The following is a 19,768-nucleotide window of genomic DNA, read 5'->3' on the forward strand; positions in this document are numbered from 1 at the left end:
AGACCTCAGGACCAATGGAATAGAATTGAAAACCCAGAAATGAACCTACAGACCTATAGCCATCTAATCTTCAATAAGGGAGCTAAAACAATAGAATGGAAGAAAGACAACCTCTTCAGTAAATGGTGCTGGCAAAATTGGTTAACTACATGTAGAAAACTTAAGCTAGATCCTTATATATCACCCTGCACCAGAATCAACTCCAAATGGATCAAAGACCTTGAACTCAAAGCAGACACTCTGAAAACATTACAGGATGGAATAGGAGAAACCCTAGGTCTCCTTGGCACAGGCTGAAATTTTCTGAATAGACACCCGGAAACACAACAAATCAAAGAAAGGTTGGACAAATGGGATTGCATAAAGTTGCAGAGCTTCTGCAGGGCAAAGGACATAGCTAGCAAGATCAATAGAAAGCCCACGGATTGGGAGAAGATCTTTACTAGCCATACAACGGACAAGGGTCTCATATCTAAAATATACTTGGAACTCAAAAAATTAAACCCCCCAACAACAAATCCTCAAAGAAACAACTGCCCAATAAATAAGTGGGTGAAAGACTTAAAGAGAAGCTTCTCTGAAGAAGAAAGAAGGATGGCCAATAGTCACATGAAGAAATGTTCAACATCCCTAGCCATAAAAGAAATGCAAATCAAAACAACATTGAGATATCACCTCACTCCAGTTAGAACGGCAAAAATCAAGAACTCTAACAACAACAGATGCTGGAGGGGATGTGGACAGAAAGGAACCTTACTTCATTGTTGGTGGGAATGTAAACTTGTTCAACCACTTTGGAAAGCAGTATGGAGGTTCCTCAAAAAACTTCACATAGAACTCCCCTATGACCCAGCAATCCCACTTTTGGGCATTTACCCAAATGTTTACAAACAAGACCACACTAAAGCTACCAGCACAACTATGTTTATTGCAGCATTATTTACCATAGCTAAGATATGGAACCAGCCCAGATGCCCCTCAGTAGATGAATGGATCAAGAAAATGTGGTATATATACACAATGGAATTCTATGCCTCCATCAGGAAGAATGACATTGCCCCATTTGTTAGGAAATGGAAAGACTTGGAAAAATATTAAGTGAAGTAAGCCAGGCCCAAAGAAACATAGGTCCCATGGTTTTCCTTATTTGTAATATCTAGTAGATGTATGAGTCAAGCGGAAAAGGTCAGATAATGTGATGTCAGGAAAATGAACCCTTAGGTGTGTATTTTAATGTTTTTTTCTTTCATGCATGTGTTTCTAACGCATTTATAAGATTATCTCTTTGTTGCTTTGTATGTCCCTCCCCCACAGTATAACCCCTGCTTTCACTATATTTGATGTCAGTATAACTTGTGGAGGAGATGGGGAAAAACCAGTTGTTTAAGGATACAGGCGGACCTGTTGCAACAATGAGAAGTACAAGTTGTCATCTCCAAAACTAGATTTGCAACGTCGGTGCGGGGGGGGTGGGGTGGGGGGGTGGGGGGGGAAGGAGAAAGATTGGGATTGGGGGGAGGGGGGAGGCTGGGAAGGGATGTGAAGGGTAAACAAAGGAGGAGGCTGCAATGCTTGGTAAGAAATGTACGCATTATCCTGCCCATGTAATTGTAACTCCTCTGTACAGTATGTTCACAAATAAAATTAAATTAAATTTTAAAAAAAAAAGAAAGATAACTAACTATAAGAAATGGTAGTGTGGATGCAGCCAAAAGGGAACTCTACTACACTATTGGTGAGAATGTAAACTAGTTCAACCACTCTGGAAAGCAGTATGGAGGCCCTCAAAAGACTAAACATAGCGCTTCCCTATGACCAGCAATCCCACTCCTGGGCATTTATCCAAATGACCACAAACCAGCCTGCACTAATGCCACCAGTACAACCATGTTCATTGTAGCAATGTTTACCATATGTAAGATATGGACTCAACCCACATGCTCCTCAGTGGATGAATGGATCAAGAAAATGTAGTGCATACACACACACACACACACACACACACACACACTCACACAAAATGGAATTCTGTGCCTCCATCAGAAAGAACAACACTGCCCCCATTTGTTAGGAAATGGAAAGACTTGGAAAAAAATATATTAAGTGAAGTAAGCCAGACACAAAGAAACTTAGGATGCATGATTCCCCTCATTTGTAGTAATTAGAGTATACAAGAAAGCAAATGGATGGTACTAGACAAAAAAAAATTATACTTGGACATGATATTAGGCAGGACTCTAAACATTCACACAGTGAAACCAAAGGAGGATATTCTTAGGAGAGGCTCAATAGCTATTGCATATTATCACATAAAATGATGTTTATCAAAATTAACTTCAAGAAATGGAAAGAAGAGGTTTATTTTATTTTTTGTGATTTTTTTGTTTTGTTTTTCACCTTTTGTTGCTCCTTTTGATTTCTGTACCCTTTGTCTTGTATGTAAGTGTATCTGATTTGGGGAGGGGAAGGGAATACAGAAACTGTGAGGAAAAGGGTGAACTAATTCAGCAGTGATACTCACTAGACACTAGACACTACACTGGAAACAAACTATACAACTTTGGGGGAGGAGTTTGAGAGGGAAAAAATTGGGAGAAAACCAGGAAAGAGGTTACATTGCTCAAAAAAAAAGTACTCATCCCCTGACCTATGTAACTTTAACCCCTCTGAATATCACCTTTACAATAAAAAATAAATCTAAAAACTTATCATTCTTTACAGAAATAGAAAGTCTATCTAAAAGTTCATATGGAGGCACAAAAGATCAAACAGACAAATTAATCCTCAGGATAAAAAATATGTCAACTATAAGTAAATTTGTAAAAACAGAAACAAATTTATAGTCTTAGCCAAAATATATGACCTAAAACAAGTCTGATAAAATGTAGAAAAGTATATATAAAATATATATAAATATAAAATATTACTGAGAAAAATAAATGGAACCTATGTAAATACAAACAGACTCAAAGTACAGATTCCAAGTATTTTCATTTAGATGATAAAATGTACCTCAATCTAACAACTAATTCCATAAGGATTAGAAAACTTGTTTTTATTTGAAAAGCAGATTCTAAAATTCCTATGGGGTATTAGAATTATAGCTCAGTGTAGAAGCCCTTAACTTGCATATACAGACCTGGGCTTTAATTTCTATCCTTGACAAAAGAAAGATCATATGAAAACGAAACAGCCAAACCAACAAGAAAAAAAAACAAAATAGGAGGCATAGGAGTGTTTGTTTTACATATTAACCTAAAATTTATCAAAGGTTTAAAGCAAAATAAATAAATGAATGGAAAATATTAAAAGACCACAGACAAATAGCTAATTTATTTTTTGACAAAAATCACAATGATATTGGAAAGAAAGATGCCTTTTCAATCACTGATGCTGTAAAAACTAGTCAACCATATCCACAAAATGAACTAAGATCCATACCTGAAGCCATATATAAAAAAGAATTCAACTAAATCATAGATCTAAATATGACTGAAAAGTTAAACACTTCTCAAAGCCTAAGAGAAAAATCTTTGTGATCCAGCATGGGTTAAAATCTTCTTAATGATGACACCCCAAAATATAAAAGTATATAAAGTGGCCTTCATCAAAATTTTAAATTGCTACACTTCAAAAGCTATTATTAAGAGGATTAAATGCCAAGTATGTTAGTCAATGACTGCAACTGCACCTACTCAGTGAAGGCGACCTGGGCAAAAGTTAACAAGAACAACCTATGAACAACCTATGTGGTATACTAGAATCTGTGGTCCAAGCTGTTCAGAAGCATATGTAGGAGGATCACAGTCTGAGACCACCACAGGGCAAAGATATGAAAATATCTAAATGAAACAGGGTTTGGGCCTTGATACAAGTGAAAAAAGTGCCAGCCTAGCAAGTATAGGGCTCTGAGTTTTCAAATGTCATTATCATCAAGAGAAAAGAGCATAAATTGTGATGTGGATAAAATAAAATCAAATGTATAAAATGTCAGCATACTACTTAGGGTTTCACAAATTAGGAATGTTGTATAATACATGTAATAAAATTACCAATGCACAAGACAAAATGATTTTAAAAACAGCTCTAGATCTGAGGCTTAGTTAAAAGTAGTTAACTAGCATGTGTTAAGACTCTGAGCTGGATCCTTGTAGTGAAAAAAAATACATAACCACAGCAACAAAAAGAGGAAAATATTCAAGGTACAACCCGGGGAAATCATTCTAAAAATATTGCTGATAAGGCAATGGTATTTGAAAGCGTAATGAACTGTTGAAATTCAACAAAAAGCAAATAACTGATATGTTAAAGGGCAAGAGGATTTGAAAAGACCATCATCAAAGACCTGCCAAAGTAAAATAAGCACATGAAAAGATGATCAGCATTACTAGCCAAGAAAGAAATATGAATACTATGCACTGACTAAAATTGCTAAAATTAAAATAATTGTTTATATTGTAGAAGAAAACAAGGAATTGGAATTCTCATGTGCTATTTGTATAAATGGAAAATGATATATAATACATTAAAGATCCATTGGGTCCTTTTATTGTTTTGGAGATACTGGCCATTTCACTTGCTTGCAGGCTCTCTACCACTTGAACCATGCCACCATCCTTTTCTTTTGTCATTTTTTTGTCATTTGTGGGGCCTGACTTCTGGGCCTGGGCACTGTCCCTCAGTTCTTCAGCTCAAGGCTAGCACTCTACCACTTGAGCCACAGCACCACTTCTGGCTTTTTCTGCTTATGTGGTGCTGAGGAATGGAACCCAGGGCCTCATGCATGCAATGCATGCACTCTACCACTGAGCCACCTTCCTAGCCCCTTGTCATTTTTTATTGAATAGATTACATGCTTTTCCTTACACTACAGTGAAATCCTATTTATTTTTCCCATATACCTGGATGATAGCCAAGTACCAACACACCAAATATTTTGGGGGTTAAAATGAGGCCTTGCAAAATCTTCTGCTCTGGATGGCCATCCAGCTAGGATTAAAGATATGAGCCCAAGTGCTAACCAACTTGGCAATTTCTTATTAGGACAGTATAAAATGTGGTGAAGAGTCTGTGAGTGATTAATTTAACTATTGGTTCAGATGGTTAAGTATATTTAACAAGTATGTCAAACCAATCAAATGGTACGCTTTCCAATTGTGCAGTGTTTCATATATCAATCTAACTCAGTAAAACTACCAAAAAACAAAACATGCTGTTCTAAAAACCAAAAACAAAAATCTAAGAAGTAGCTAGGGCAGAGTAAGATATACAGGATGAAGCTAAAGGAAAGAGATATTTAACCTTAGAGAAATAAGAACAGGTAGCTGTGAGTTAGAATGATCAGATCTGAATTTTTAATTCAAAAATACAGTTGCAAGTAGATCAGAGTTCTAGGAGGAGAAGAAACATGGGACATAGTTTAAGCTTACCACAGTATTCCAGGCAGAAACAATGATAAGCTGATCTTATCATGGAAAAGACACAGGAGAGAAGCAAAGTCAACAAAAAGCTTGAGAATGACACACTAAGAAACCTACAGTGGGAATCATCATGTCTTTTTGGCTGACAGTTTATAGTAGCCCTCTATTCTATAGAGAGTGTATTTTTAACATGAATCTCACTATAACGTATCAGTGTTCTGTGACTCAGTGCTAAGTGACATGTTCAATTAGTAGTGAAATATGCAGAGAGGCCTTATATGCATGCAGAAGACCTAACTGAACATCATCCTAAATTGTTCTGCAACCACTACATATTCTGAATATTGCAATGAGACTACTCACAATCATCTGTTTCTGTTTCACATGACAGAGCTAAATCATCATGGTCTTCCAGAGAATGTATTTGTTTTCTGACCTGAAAAATAAATAATACTATTTTTAAAGGCTCTCAAATAGTAAAAATAAATAAATACTAAAGGTACAGAAGTTTAAGTAGGTAGGATATGAAAAAATACAGAAGCACCATGACTTTTGAAAGTAATTAATTTTTGTCAAATGAACCCTTTATCAGTAATTCTTAAGCACTTTTTCCATGAAAATTGATTCACATTGACAGTTTTTCACTTTATCTTTTCCATTAGATTTTTAATTTTTATGGTAGATTAAATTATTTTTATAAAGTACCATTCAATAAAATAGCATTTTCTTTAAAATCTGTAATCACAAGTACTTTCAGTTTATCTATAGGAAAAAAGGCAAGTTTAATTTTTGAAATTAAATTTTGTAAAAATTTCAACTTGCACAGACATGAAACAATTTGGAAACCTGTAAGGGCATGTTGTTGAACACTATGCTTGAAAAAGAATAATCTTTCATAACAGATGTTTAGGTAAAAAGAATGAAACTCCATGCTGTATAGGTAATGGAGATAGTTCTAGTAAGTTAGTTGATCCTATGGCACTGAAGATCTTCAGGTCCAATCTTTTCAATGTAATTTTATATTATTTTCTTTCTGGTGATGATGAAACAGGATGGTGGTAGGATCCAGGAGATCTGCATTTACTCAGCCCTGCTATGCTGTGCCTGGGAAACTGAAGAATTCTCAGATGCAAAAAATGCTGCTTTAGTCCCTTTACTCTCTTGTGCTTTACCTAAAGTATGTCTGCATTGCTGATTCAAGTTGTGGTGAACCTGACTTTGAGTTCAGCAACCTTTCGGTCTATTGACTGATGTTCCTCATGCTCTGCTGCCTTCTTCTCTGAGCTGCCTTTGACAAGAAGTAGCGAGAAGACCCACAGAAGCACATGTTTGGCCTCGGAGTCCTATCTTGATCTGCAGCATCATGGCTGCCAATACTCTGGTGGTGAATGTTAGAATATGCCCATAGGGTCACAGCAGAAAGAACAATCAGGTTGGTGGGCCCTTATCAGCCTTGTTTTTCCTGGCTTGAGAATGCTCTACAATTGCTCCTTCTTCCCTTCTCTCACTATTCTGCTAATTCTACAGGTAAGTTGCATAGATGACCCCCGTTGTTAGCTGGACAGTATCTACAATTATTATGATGGTTCATATTTACTGCTTTGAACTGAAACCCTAGAAGAACATGTCAGGTTTGCTGCTTCTACACATTTTCTCCTTTAACAACATTAAACCCCACAATCTCCCTGTTTCCTGCAGGATAAAGTGATTGCCTGGGAGTTAACTCTTTTGGCAGCAGTGTCTTCTTTGGCATCTTTCCTCTTAAATACAACATAGCCATGTCTTTTTTTTTTTTTTTTTTTTTTTTTTTGCCTGAACTCTGGGCCTGGGCGCTGTCCCTCAACTCTTCAGCTCAAGGCTAGCACTCTACCACTGGAGCCACAGCGCCACTTTTGGCTTTTTCTGCTTATGTGGTGCCGAGGAATCAAACCCAGGGCCTCAGGCATGCAAGGCTAGCACTCTATCGCTGAGCCACCTTCCCAGCCCAGCCATGTCTTATATTCAACCCTCTTACTCCTTCAAAACCTTCTTTGCTATGGTTTCTGCTCCTGCCTGCCTGCAGGCGCCCATGAGAGACTACACAGTGTTCCATTCCATATAATATGCCCCTAATTCTGGATTTGAGCAGCACAGTAAGCAAGGGCTAGGTGGCTGGGTCTTAGCAACACTGCTAAGGTCCTTAATAGTGCTGATGGGTGGTACTGCCACTTACCTGGGTCTCTCCCAGGATCTGATGGTCCCTAGACTTACAGTTCACTGCTTCTGCACTGTTCTCTAGGGAACACTATGCTCTTGCTACCAATAAGACTGTAGTTTTTCTTGTATATTACAATACCTTGTGAGTATGTTTAGATGTTTTCTTCTTTAACCTAAAACAAACAAAATATTTTCAGGAAAACCTTAAATATGCAGAATCTTATACAACATATCTATACTCTACTTTTGTTCTTATAGCCTATATTTAAGGCAAGAACACTGTTTAGGTTTCACTCTAAAAAGAGTGAACATTAGTGAGAAAGAATAATACTAAAATAAAACAAAGACATTAATTTGCCAGCAAATTAGCTTTCTGATGGTCAAAGCAATAGGAAAACCTTGCTGCTACTTATATTATTTGACATAAAGAAATGTTCTAAGGTGACTTTTGTTGTCATTTAAACAAGGGAAAAATACACTCCATTAAAGAGCATTAAATTCCATTTAGAAAATATTATACAAGTCCACATATAAGCAAATGTCTTCTTTAATAGTATTAGGAATAATCATTCTCAAGATATTCTTATATATATATTTTATGCATATGTATATGTTTATATTACAACTATGTTTATATCCATATATACAATATATTCATATATATTTATGAATAAAAGTTCAAAGGCAATTTACTTTTTAAAAATTTCCAGAGCTATTCAGGTAGCTAATACGTAAAGGATCATTGTTCAAAGTCAGCCCAGACAGATAAGTTCTTGGGTCTCCATCTCCAATTCACTACCAAAATCTGGGCTTGGCTTAAACTGTAGAGCATTGGACAAGCAAACAAAGTGAGAAAGAACAAGAGACCTTGAGTCCAAGCACTGGTACAAGCAAAAACAAAATCAAATCAAATGTTTCCTTTAAATCTATCAGGTTCTTAAATACTTAGACAATTTAATTCAAATTAATTGAATGCATGTTTTTTTCCTCTTCTTGTTCATTTCCAATATCATGTAAACTCACTCAAAAAGCTTCTTTTTAAAAGGAAATAAATGTTCTTAAATGTCATACTCTTCTTGTCTTGCATTTTTTATTGCATCTCTTAGTCAAAATTCTCAAAAATGTAGTTCAGCATTATTTTCTAGAGTCAGACTTCCATGATGAAAACGTATTGAAGCTGCTCCTTGACCTACCCTCATCGAAACCACCTTTCAGCAGCACTGATATTGTTAAGTAATCTTTGTTTGTTTTCAGAGCACTCTATTCAATCTCCAGAAAATTACCATTAACTTTTCTTCAGCTGAAAAGTTTGCAGTGTTTACCTTCCTTCACCTTCATCTATTCCATCGGAACAGCATCCATCTGTCATTTGAAGTAGATCACTAGTTATTGAAGTGGGATTCTCATGTATTGACACAGAATTTCCTGAGGTCCAATTTTCACTTCCACTTTCCTTCACTTCCATGTCAGTCCAGAAAGGAGCACTCCTTAAAAAATTCATGAAAGTCAATATTTTCTAATAATTCCACTGGTAAAGATTTAATTATTCTCTGGTAACATTTCAGCTATTTCCCACTCTAATTCATTTATTAAGGCAAAAAATTATAGAGTACCAGCTAAAGACATGAGAACATGTACATCCTACAATAAAAACAGGAGAATAACAGATTGTGATATATAAGGATATATAAGTTGGAGTGGAATTGATGATACTTAAGCACAAAGAGGTAAACTACATAACAGGAGCTCACCACTACCACCCCTCCCCCCCAAAAAAATGTGAGAGAAAACCAAGAAGAGAATATAGAGGTGGGTGCCGGTGGCTCATGCCTGTAATCCTAGCTACTCAGGAGGCTGAGATCTGAGGATTGTGGTTCAAAGCCAGCCAAGACAAGAAACTCTGTGAGACTCTTATCTCCAATAAACCACTAGAAAACCTGAAGTGGCGCTGTGGCTCAAGCGGTAGAGCTCACACCAAGAGATCAAGCCGTAGTGCCCAAGCCCAGAGTTCAAAAGCACCATGACCGAAAAAAAAAAAAAAAAAAAAAAAAAGGAGAGAATGTAAGGCAGACGCTGGTGGCTCATACTGTAATCCTAGCTACTCAGGAGGCTGAGATCTGATGATCACAGTACAAAGCCATCCCATGAGACTCTTTTCTCCAATAAACTACAAAAACAATAGGAAGTTGAGGTGTGATTCAAGGGGGAGAGTGCTACCCTTAAGCAAAAGAAGCTCAGGGACAATGCCCAGGCCCTGAGTTCAAGCCCCAAACCTCTCCTCCCCCCAAAAATTAATTAAATAACTAAAATAAGAAGAGAATGTAAATGCAAAGATTGGGTACTTGACACGGAGGCACTTTCCAGTACCTTAGAGGAAAATATTTAAAACATAGAGGGGAATGACTAGGAATAAGCCCCACACAAATTTTGACACTTACGCTAAAAGGTTGGAGCTCATTGCATATAGAAAAGGACTCTTAGACAAGGGAGGAATAATTAGACTTGTCTTATATTTTTGTTTAGGTTTTTAATATAATGTTTAAATGATGTTTAAAATCAACATGACAACAAAACATAAAAAAGGAAAGTGAAGTATCTTTCAGAAAAACCATGCTTTCCAAATACCCAGATGATTATACATATATATAATGTATTACATATAATATACAATTATATATGTAATATGTTTGTATATATTATATATTTCTATATTATACATATTTGTTGTATATTATAATATATTATTATATACCATATATGTTATATTTATATCATATATATTACATATTATATATTATATATATTGTATAATTTATGTTATACTATTATATACTTGACATATATGTCAAAAAAGAAATGTACTGATTATTAGTTTGTTTCAAAATAAAGTACACAATAAATTTTGTGTTTTTATAACAGTGTCTATCTCTATTATAAACCTGTGAACTTAGTAACAGATCATGCTGTTTTTTTTAATTGTAAAGATGATATACAAAGAAGTTGCAGTTACATAAGTCAAGTAACGAGTACATTTCTTTTTGAACAGTGTCACTTCTTCCTTCATTTTCTTCCAGTTCCCCTCCCCCAACCTCCCTACTCCATAAGTTATATGGTTCATTTCAACAGTGTCTAGTGAGTAGCACTGCTGAATTAGTTTATCCTTTGTCCCACCATTTTTGTATTTCTCTTTACCCTCTCCAAATCAGATAAACTTACATACAAGACAAAAGGTACAGAAATCAAAAACAGTGACAAAATAGGAAAATCAGAAAAAAACACACAAAAAAATGAAAATCATCTTGTTTCCACATCCTGCTTCTTTCTTACTTATGGAATATACAAATGGAGCATTTATATGCAGTGACTATCATGTGCATACACAAATTTTAAATGATACTGACTTTCTCATGAAAAATTCCCCAACAATCAACAATTTTTACAGAAAAAGTAGACTCCTTTGAGCTAAGTATAATCATATAAAAATGGAAGATATTCTGTACAGCAATTGCTGAACAATTCTCTGGGCCCAAACTCCAAAACTAAATTTCTGGAAAATGAAATATTTTCCAATTTGAACAGTTGAGTGAAGGAAATTTTTAATCAGAAAAAAAATGCAGTTAAAGCTTCTTCAAACACAAGATGATTTACCTGTAGCCTTGATGGTAATTACCCACCTAAACCATCTATTCACTAAATCAATGACCATTGGTCTTATTCTCCATACAATGTCAGCCACCTGTCCCCTAATAGACAAACCCAATACAATGAATATGCCTTTTAATACCAACCAATCAGCAATAGTAACAGTGAGTTCCATTTGTTATAGATATCACTCCTTCTACCTTACAAAAGAGGCCTTCTGAAAGTTAGCTGATCTGTAAATACCATGGTATGTGTCACTTACCTTCTCAATCAGAAAATTGGAACATAACCACATACATTGACTATCTATAAGAGATTACAGACTACAACAGAAAGCTTAAAATCAATGAAGAGTAAAGATAAGTATTTCCTTTGTGGGCTTTGTGCATATTTGTGTATGTTTTAATCAATAGCTAAAATGCTGATAGAATATGGAAGTCCAAGTGCAACAGCTTAGTAACATTCAAAACATTTAATCACTCCGCCACTATAAAGGATAAATAGTAACCTAAACATTACTGAAGACTAATAAGGAAGAAAGCCTGGGAAGCAGCTTGTTCCCTTCTAAAACTTGGCAGATACTATAACAAAACTGGCACAAATTGTTTCATTGAACAAATGCTTTACACATACTTTCATTGTGAGATAATACATGAACTACACAACTAATCTATTGCTTTTTTCAAGTTCTGCCCATCTACCCCAGCTGACTTCAGTGTTATGATATAAACTTAGCTTCCCGTTGTTGGAATTACACATGTACCATGATGATTGGCTAGCATTATTTTTTTAATGATTAGTTACCTCATTATGTTACGGACAGGATAGTTTATGTGAGAGCCTGAAAAGTGAAGTTGTGAGGCCCGAAAGGATTGGGAGTTTGAAAGGCCTTCTCCCAACATACTCGCAGAACACTGAGAATTTCCTAGAAAGGTTGATCAGTCCTGGTTTAACAAGAATTCAGTTCTATCCTGGGCATGGGCTAATTGTACCCTAAACTGCCTGGGAGCCTGGGGCTAGACTAAGATTTATGCAAATTGTAAGCCGTTTGCTGTTTAGGTCTCATTCCCAAGATAAGGAGGTCAGCTAACACTTGTATACAATATATAGTCACATGTTGAAGTTTATACCTTACTTCTCCACCTACTTCCCTATATGAAAACAGTTTTTAAAAGCCTTAGTTAATGGAACCTTGGATCTGAAGCTGGCAGAAAGCTACAGGTCCCCCTGGTAGCCCAGACCTCAATTCTACAGTACGGGCTCCGTTACTGCCTTGCTCTTGATCGTGACAGTTTATTTCCATCGGGATGAGTGTTTACACAATTGACAACTTTATGGCATAACAATCCTAATAAATAAAAATATGGAAGAGAGAGGATGGCGCCAACAGAATGGAAAACCATCCTAGCTCTCTAACCAGAGATTTGGGGTTCTAACACACACTTCTCCCCAACAGAGCAACAACAACAAACATATGAACTAGCAGAATCTCACAGGAAGTTAAAAACAAACTCATAACCTGTAGACACAAGAACAGAAAACAGCGAAGAGCCCGTCCCAGTCCGTCCATCCCACACTGGGCAGCGCGAGTAAGCCATGCAAGTGGCCCGCAGCTGTGGGACCTCCAGGGCCTACAAGAGGTTTGCAGAATCCAGACGCAGAAAACTCCCACAGCACCAGACCCAGAGAGTGCACAGAGACAGAGACCAGTGACAGGCACTGTGACACCTAGGCCTGGAGAGCGCCCACGGCATCACTGGTCAGTCCCCAGCGAATGCAGCTGAGCTGGGAGCATGGTGACATCCCGGGACCCCAGACTCGGCCTGTAAGCTGCAGCATTCACAGACACTGACACTGGCGGACCACAGCCAATTCCAGGATCAGTGAGTGCCCTGACAGGGACGCTCCTCCCCACCAGAGACTAGCGCTGTTGGTGACCCAAAGCCCGCACTCCTCCCTCCCACCCAAGAAAGGACACCACACTGGAAGAGAGCAAAGAGGCCGGAGCCCATCCCCATTCCTTCCCTGCACCCCCATCTGTTTCCTTCCAGCAGAAGGCCACAGGGATTCACACAGAAATCACTCAAATATGGAGGCTGAATAACACACTACTCAACAACACCTGGGTCACAGAAGAAATTAGGAAGAAATGAGAAAGTTCTTACAATTCAATGAAAATGAAAACACATCACAACCGAATATCTGTGATACAATAAATGCAGTGCTGAGAGGAAAATTCATAGCCCTAAATACACATATACAAAAAACAGGTAAACAGAAACAGCTCAAGTAAACAACCTCATGATGCGATTAAAACTGCTAGAAAAACAAGAAAAAAAAATGTAAAACTACTGACAGAGATAGCAAAGATTAGGGCAGAAATTAATGAAATAAAAATTTTATGTATACATCAAATCAATGAAACAAAAAGCTGTTTTTTGAGAAAATTAATAAAATGGACACACCATTTTCTTTCTTTCTTTTTTTTTTTTTTTTTGTCAGTCATGGGGCTTGAACTCTGGGCCTGGGTGCTGCCCCTGCGCTCTTCAAGGCCAGCACTCTACCACTTGAGCACAATGTCACTTCCGGTTTTCTGGTGGTTTATTAGAAATAAGAATCTCACAGAGTTTCTGTCTGGGCTGGCTTTGAACCACAATCCTCAGATCTCAGCCTCCTGAGTAGTTAGAATTTCAAGCATGAGCCACTGGTGCCCGGCTTGACAGACCATTTTCAAGATTAACAAAGAAACAAGAGAGGAAATTCAAATATACAAGGGCAGAGACACCACAGGAAACATTACAATAAACATCCAAGAAATTCAAGAATTTCAAGAAATTCAAAACCTATACTCACTAAAGAAGGAAAACCTAGAAGAAATGGACATTTTAGAAACATAAAATATGCCTAAACTGAACAGAGAAGATATAAACTGCTTAAACCAATAACATGCAACAAGACTGAGGAAGTAATCAGAAGTCTTCCAACAAGGAAAAGCCCAGGCCCAGATGGATTCACCGCTGAATTCTATAAGATGAGCTAATACCACTATTCCTCAAGCTTTTCCATGAAATAGAAGCAGAGGGAGTACTTCCAAACTCATCCTATGTAAACAATATCATATATATCCCAAAGCTAGGTAAGGATCCAACAAAAAAAGAGAACTACAGACCAATTTCTCTGATGAACACAGTTGCAAAGCTACTCAATAAAATATTAGCCAATAGAATCCAGAAATGAATTTTAAAAAATTATATACTATGGCTAAGAGGCTTCATCCCATAGATGCCAGGCTGGTTTAACAAATGCAAATCAATAAATATAATTCACCTCTTCAACAGATCCAAGGACAAGAACCACATTGTTATCTTAATAAATGCAGAAAAAGCCTTCGACAAAATACAACATCTGTTTGTGTTAAAAGCTTTGGAAAACTAGGAATAGAAGGAACATTCCTTAAGAAAAAAAAAAGAAAGAAAAAGAAAGACTATATGTGATAGACCAACAGCCAATATCATACTAAATGGGGAAAAAGTAAAACCATTTCCCCTAAAATCAGGAACAAGGCAAGGATGCCCACTCTTCTACTCCTCTTCAATATATTTCTGGAATTCTTATCATAGCAATAAGGCAAGAAAATGACAGTAAAGAGACTCACATAGGGAAAGAAGAAATTAAACTATCCCTATTTGCAGATGACATGATCTTATACCTAAAGGGCCCAAAAATCCATCCACAAGCTCCTAGAACTAATCAACTACTTTGGCAAATTAACAGGATACAAAATTAATCCACAAAAATCAGTAGCCCTTCTGTATACCAACAAGAAAGGGAAATCATGAAAACAATCCCATTTGCAATAGCCTTAAATTAATACCTTAAATTAAATTAATAGCCTTAAAACTAATGAGTGATGTAAAAGATTTTTTTGTGGTGAAACTATAAAAATCTAATGAAAGAAATCAAAGAGAACACCAGGAAGACTTTTCATGTTCATGAATAGGTAAAATCAATATTGTGAAAACTGCCATACTGCCAAAAATGATCTACAAATTCAATGCAATCTCCACCCAAATCCAAATGATGTTCTTTACTGAGATAGAGAAAACAACCCAAAACTTCATGGGAACAACAAAAGACCTAGAATACCCAAAGCAATTCTAGGCAAATAAAAGTAATGAGGGCAGTATCACAATACCAGGCTTCAAACTCCACTACAGAGCCATAATAACAAAAACAGCTTGGAATTGGCACAAAAATAGACCTGCAGATCAATGGAACAGATAAGAAGGCCTAGAAATAAAATCACATACTTATAGTCATCTAATATTGAACAAAGAAGCCAAAGATATATAGTGGGAAAATCATAGCCTCTTCAACAATTGGTGTTGGGAAGACTGAACTGCCATATGCAGAAAACTAAAAACTGCTTATCACTATGCACCAATATCAACTCAAAGTGGATCAAAGACTTCAACATCAGACCCCAAACTCTGAAACTACTGCAAGAGTAGGAGAGACATTAGAACTTACAGGTACAGGCAGAAACTTCCTAAATTGGGTCCCAGGAACACAACAGGTAGGAGAGAGACTTGACAAGTGGGACTATATTAAAATAAAAAGTTTCTGCACATAACTAGAAATACAGCCAACCAATTGGGAAAAGATCTTTATTAGCAATACATCAGGCAAAGGCCTAATATCCAATATATACAATAAGCTTAAGAAAATACCACCCCCCCCCCAAACTTAATACAACAATTACTAAATGGGCAAGGAAGCTAAGAAGAGATTTCTCAGAAGAGGTAAGAATGGCAAAGGTACACATGAGGAAATGCTCATCATCCCTGGTCATAAAGGAAATGCAAATCAAAACAACCCTGAGCTACCATCTTACCCCAGTTAGACTGGTCAGCATTTTGAATTTTAGTAACAACAAATGCTGATGTGGATGTAGGTTCAAAGGAACCCTACTTAATTGCTGGTGGGAATGTAATCTAGTACAACTACTCTGGAAAGCAGTCTGGAGGTTCCCAAAAAAATCTAAACTTAGACCTTCCCAAGATCCAGCCATACTAATCCTGGGAATCTACAGTGAGCATCATGAGCCAAGATATGATAAGGACACATCCATGTTCGTTGTGGCACTATTCATAGTAGCCAACAAGCCAGATGCTCCACAATAGATGAATGGATCTGAAAAATGTGGTACTTATATACAATGGAATTTTACAAGTAATTAGAAAGAATAAAATAATGTTATTTGCAGGGAAATGGATGGAACTAGAACAAATCCTGTTAAGTGAGGTAAGCCAAGATCAGAGAGACAAATAGTGCATGTTTTTCCTGATATGTGAATGTTAGACTTAACAATCACTGGGGTATGACTAATTACACAGAATTCTAGATACTCACATACAGTGAAACCAAAAGAGGATAGTCTTAGGAGAGAATCACAAAGGTGCAATACCTAAACACCTCTTCATATGCATACAAAATAATATACATACTGAAATGAGCTCCAAAGATATGGAAATAAAGGACTTTTTTCTTAATTTGTTTTTTTGTTGTTGTTGACTGTATTCTTTACCTTATATATAGTGTATTTATATCCACATCTGCGGGAGGGTGGGGGAGGACACATAATCAGAGGAAAAAGGGTGAAAAAGTGCAGCAGTGGCACACACTGGATGCACTTGTCATTGATGAAAGTGAACTACACAACTCATGGGTGGAGAGAGGAGATAGGGGATGAGAGAGAATGAGGGAACAGATGACACTATGAAAGGAAATGTACTTAACACCTGAGGTACATAAAGGTAACTCCACTGTATATCACCTCTAAAACAACAATAAATAAAAATTTTTAAAGAGTTTCACAGACTTTGCTGTCTGGGCTGGCTTTAAACAGCAATACTCAGATCTCAGCTTTCTGAGTAGCTGGGATTACAGGTGTGAGCCACCAGTGATGGGCTAGTTTTGTTTTGTGTTTAGGTTTTTGAGACAGTGACTCACCCAGTAGCTCAGGCTGGCCTGGAACTTGCAGTGCTCTTGCCTTGGCCTCAGTGCTGTGATTACAGGCATGTGCCCCTATACTTGGCTCCTACTGCACATTTTTTTCCAAATTCTTTACTGTGATTAAGTGATTGCATAATTTCCCAAATTTCACAGTATTGTGGGATAGTGATGTTTAGTTAAACTCACAAACACATTCTAACTTTCATGGGGCAAATTGTCTATCGTGGTCTATAACATTTATGAGTTCTATGAGCTTTGTAATACAGTTATTTCTTCCACATCAGGTGATAGGTACATTTCCTTCGTTTTGCATAGCATCAGTTGTTCCCTCTTTCCCTCTTGTTCCCTCCCTCCCATCGCTGCCATTGAGTTGCTTAGTTCGTTTTGAGCAATGTCCAGTGCAGCTGATGGGTCCCGCTATTGTATGTTTTCCCCTGATTCCCTCTAGTTCTGTGTCAAACTCCTAGTTTCCCTCTGGTGTGTACATATATGCCATACATGTGATCAGCAGCATGGAGTTACTTAGTAGTGATTCTACCAGATGAGTGGAAGTCCTTTGTTTCTTAAGTCTTGTTAATTTTGTCATATCACCTTACATTTTGGATTTAACATCCACTTACCAGGGAGACCATGTGCCATTTTGCTCTTTGCTCTTGGCTTACCTCGTTCAGCATTTCTTCTAGTTCCATCCATTTCCCTGAAAATGCCATTATTTTGTACTTTCTAATTGCTGCATAATATTCCATTGTGTATAGATACCACAATTTCTGGACCTATTGCACATTTTAATGTTGGCATCTAACAGTTTTCATCTTCCTGTGTTTGTTTTTGTTTTTAATTTCAACTGGGATAAGAATATTCTGAGTAACCTTATTGCTAATTGCCTAAAACTGGCAGCAATCCAATTGTCTTTCACAAGCACAATGGACGAATTGTGGATTTTCACACAATGTAACAATACTCAGCTATAAAATGGAGCGATGGGATGAACCTCCATATGCAAAAGAAGTCATACACTGGAAGTAGCACTGTAGCTCAAGTGGCAGAGCTAGCCTTGAGCACAAAGAGGCTCAGGGACAGGCCCTGAGCTCAAGTCCCTTGACCAGCAAAACAAAAGAAGCCAGACATAGAGTACTAGTAGTGACTTTGTTCATATGGACTTTAAAGAACATAAAAAACTAATCTAGGTTGGGAATGTGGCTCAGTGATAGAGTGCTTGCCTAGCATGCATGAAGCCTTGGGTTTGATTCCTCAGTACTACACAAACAGAAAAAGCTGGAAGTGACGCTGGACTCAAGTGGTAGAATGCTAACCCTGAGGAAAAGAAACTCAGGGACAGTGCCAAGGCTCTGAATCCAAGCCCCAGGACTGGGAACACACACACACACACACACACACACACACACACACACACACACACACACACACACACACACACACACACACACACACACACACACACACACACACACACACACACACAGCTGGGTGCCAGTGGCTCGTGACTGTAATCTTAGCTACACAGAAGGCTGAGATCTGAGGATTGCAGTTTGAAGCCATCCCAGGCAGAAAAATGCCCATAAGATTCTTATCTCAAATTAACCACTTAAAACCCAGAAGTGGGGCTGTGGCTCAAAGTGGTAGTGTACTAGCCTTGAGCAAAAAGAGCTCAGGGACAGCACCCAGGCCCAGAGTACCAGCTCCAGGACAGAACAAAACAAACAAAAAAACTAATCTAATCTGTCATTTTTTCCTTCCTGATATTGTACAGATCTGGATTTAAAATCTGAGTTAAAGGTGTAGCCCAGTGATAATGTGTGTGCTTAGCAGGCTCAAGTTCCTGTCATCAATTCAATAGCACAAAAAAAGAAAAAAGAAAATTAAAAGTCTGATTGTTTTTTATAGTCAAGCACCAGTGGCTTACAATCCTAGCTACTCAGGAGGCTAAGATAGGAGGATCAAAGTGAGAAGCCCACTGCAGCAGACAAATCAGAGATACACTTATTTCCAATTAACCAGCAAAAAGCTGTAATTAGAGCTCAAGTGTTAGTGTGCCAGCTTCCAGCAAAACCCAAGCAAGAGTGCAAGGTCCTAAGTTTAAGCCCCAATACTGGCAAACAAACACAAAAATGTATTGTATAATAATATGCAATGGTGTGTTTCACTGCAATGGTAAAAGAGAAAATGAACATTAAAATAGTACTAATGTAGGACAAACACACACCAAATACACAAAAGGCATCAAAGGCTATGATCTTAAATGTAAACTTTTGTCATATGAGACTGTGGGTCAAATTTGTTTTTGCTTATTTTCAAATTTTCTTTTCATAAAAAGTGCTGTTTGGTAACCTAAAAATTCTCAATATACTGAATGTGCACAAATTGACATGGTGAATTGAGATCCCTATTTAACTATTTAAAGTTAGTAAAAATTGTAAAACTAGACTATTTTCTCAACTTTTAAAAATATGAGGTTGTCATAGAAATCCACTGAT

General features: G+C 37.2%; 1 protein-coding gene across 4 annotated transcripts in view; it reads right to left on the reverse strand.

The window, feature by feature from the left end:
- LOC138806220 (POTE ankyrin domain family member A-like) overlaps nt 1-19,768 on the reverse strand; it is an 87,371-nt gene that overhangs the window by 39,955 nt on the left and 27,648 nt on the right. For all 4 annotated transcript variants that reach the window (XM_069991755.1, XM_069991757.1, XM_069991756.1 and 1 more), the window contains 3 exons: nt 8,939-9,103; nt 7,756-7,789; nt 5,784-5,856 (listed from right to left, as the gene is read on the reverse strand). In XM_069991755.1, the coding sequence (XP_069847856.1) occupies nt 5,784-5,856; nt 7,756-7,789; nt 8,939-9,103 (272 nt within the window). The remainder of the gene's footprint in view (nt 1-5,783; nt 5,857-7,755; nt 7,790-8,938; nt 9,104-19,768) is intronic.

The sequence above is a fragment of the Dipodomys merriami genome, unplaced genomic scaffold, assembly GCF_024711535.1.
Source record: "Dipodomys merriami isolate MVZ:Mamm:240054 unplaced genomic scaffold, mDipMer1.0.p SCAF_4, whole genome shotgun sequence".
In the NCBI taxonomy this organism is placed as follows: domain Eukaryota; kingdom Metazoa; phylum Chordata; class Mammalia; order Rodentia; family Heteromyidae; genus Dipodomys; species Dipodomys merriami.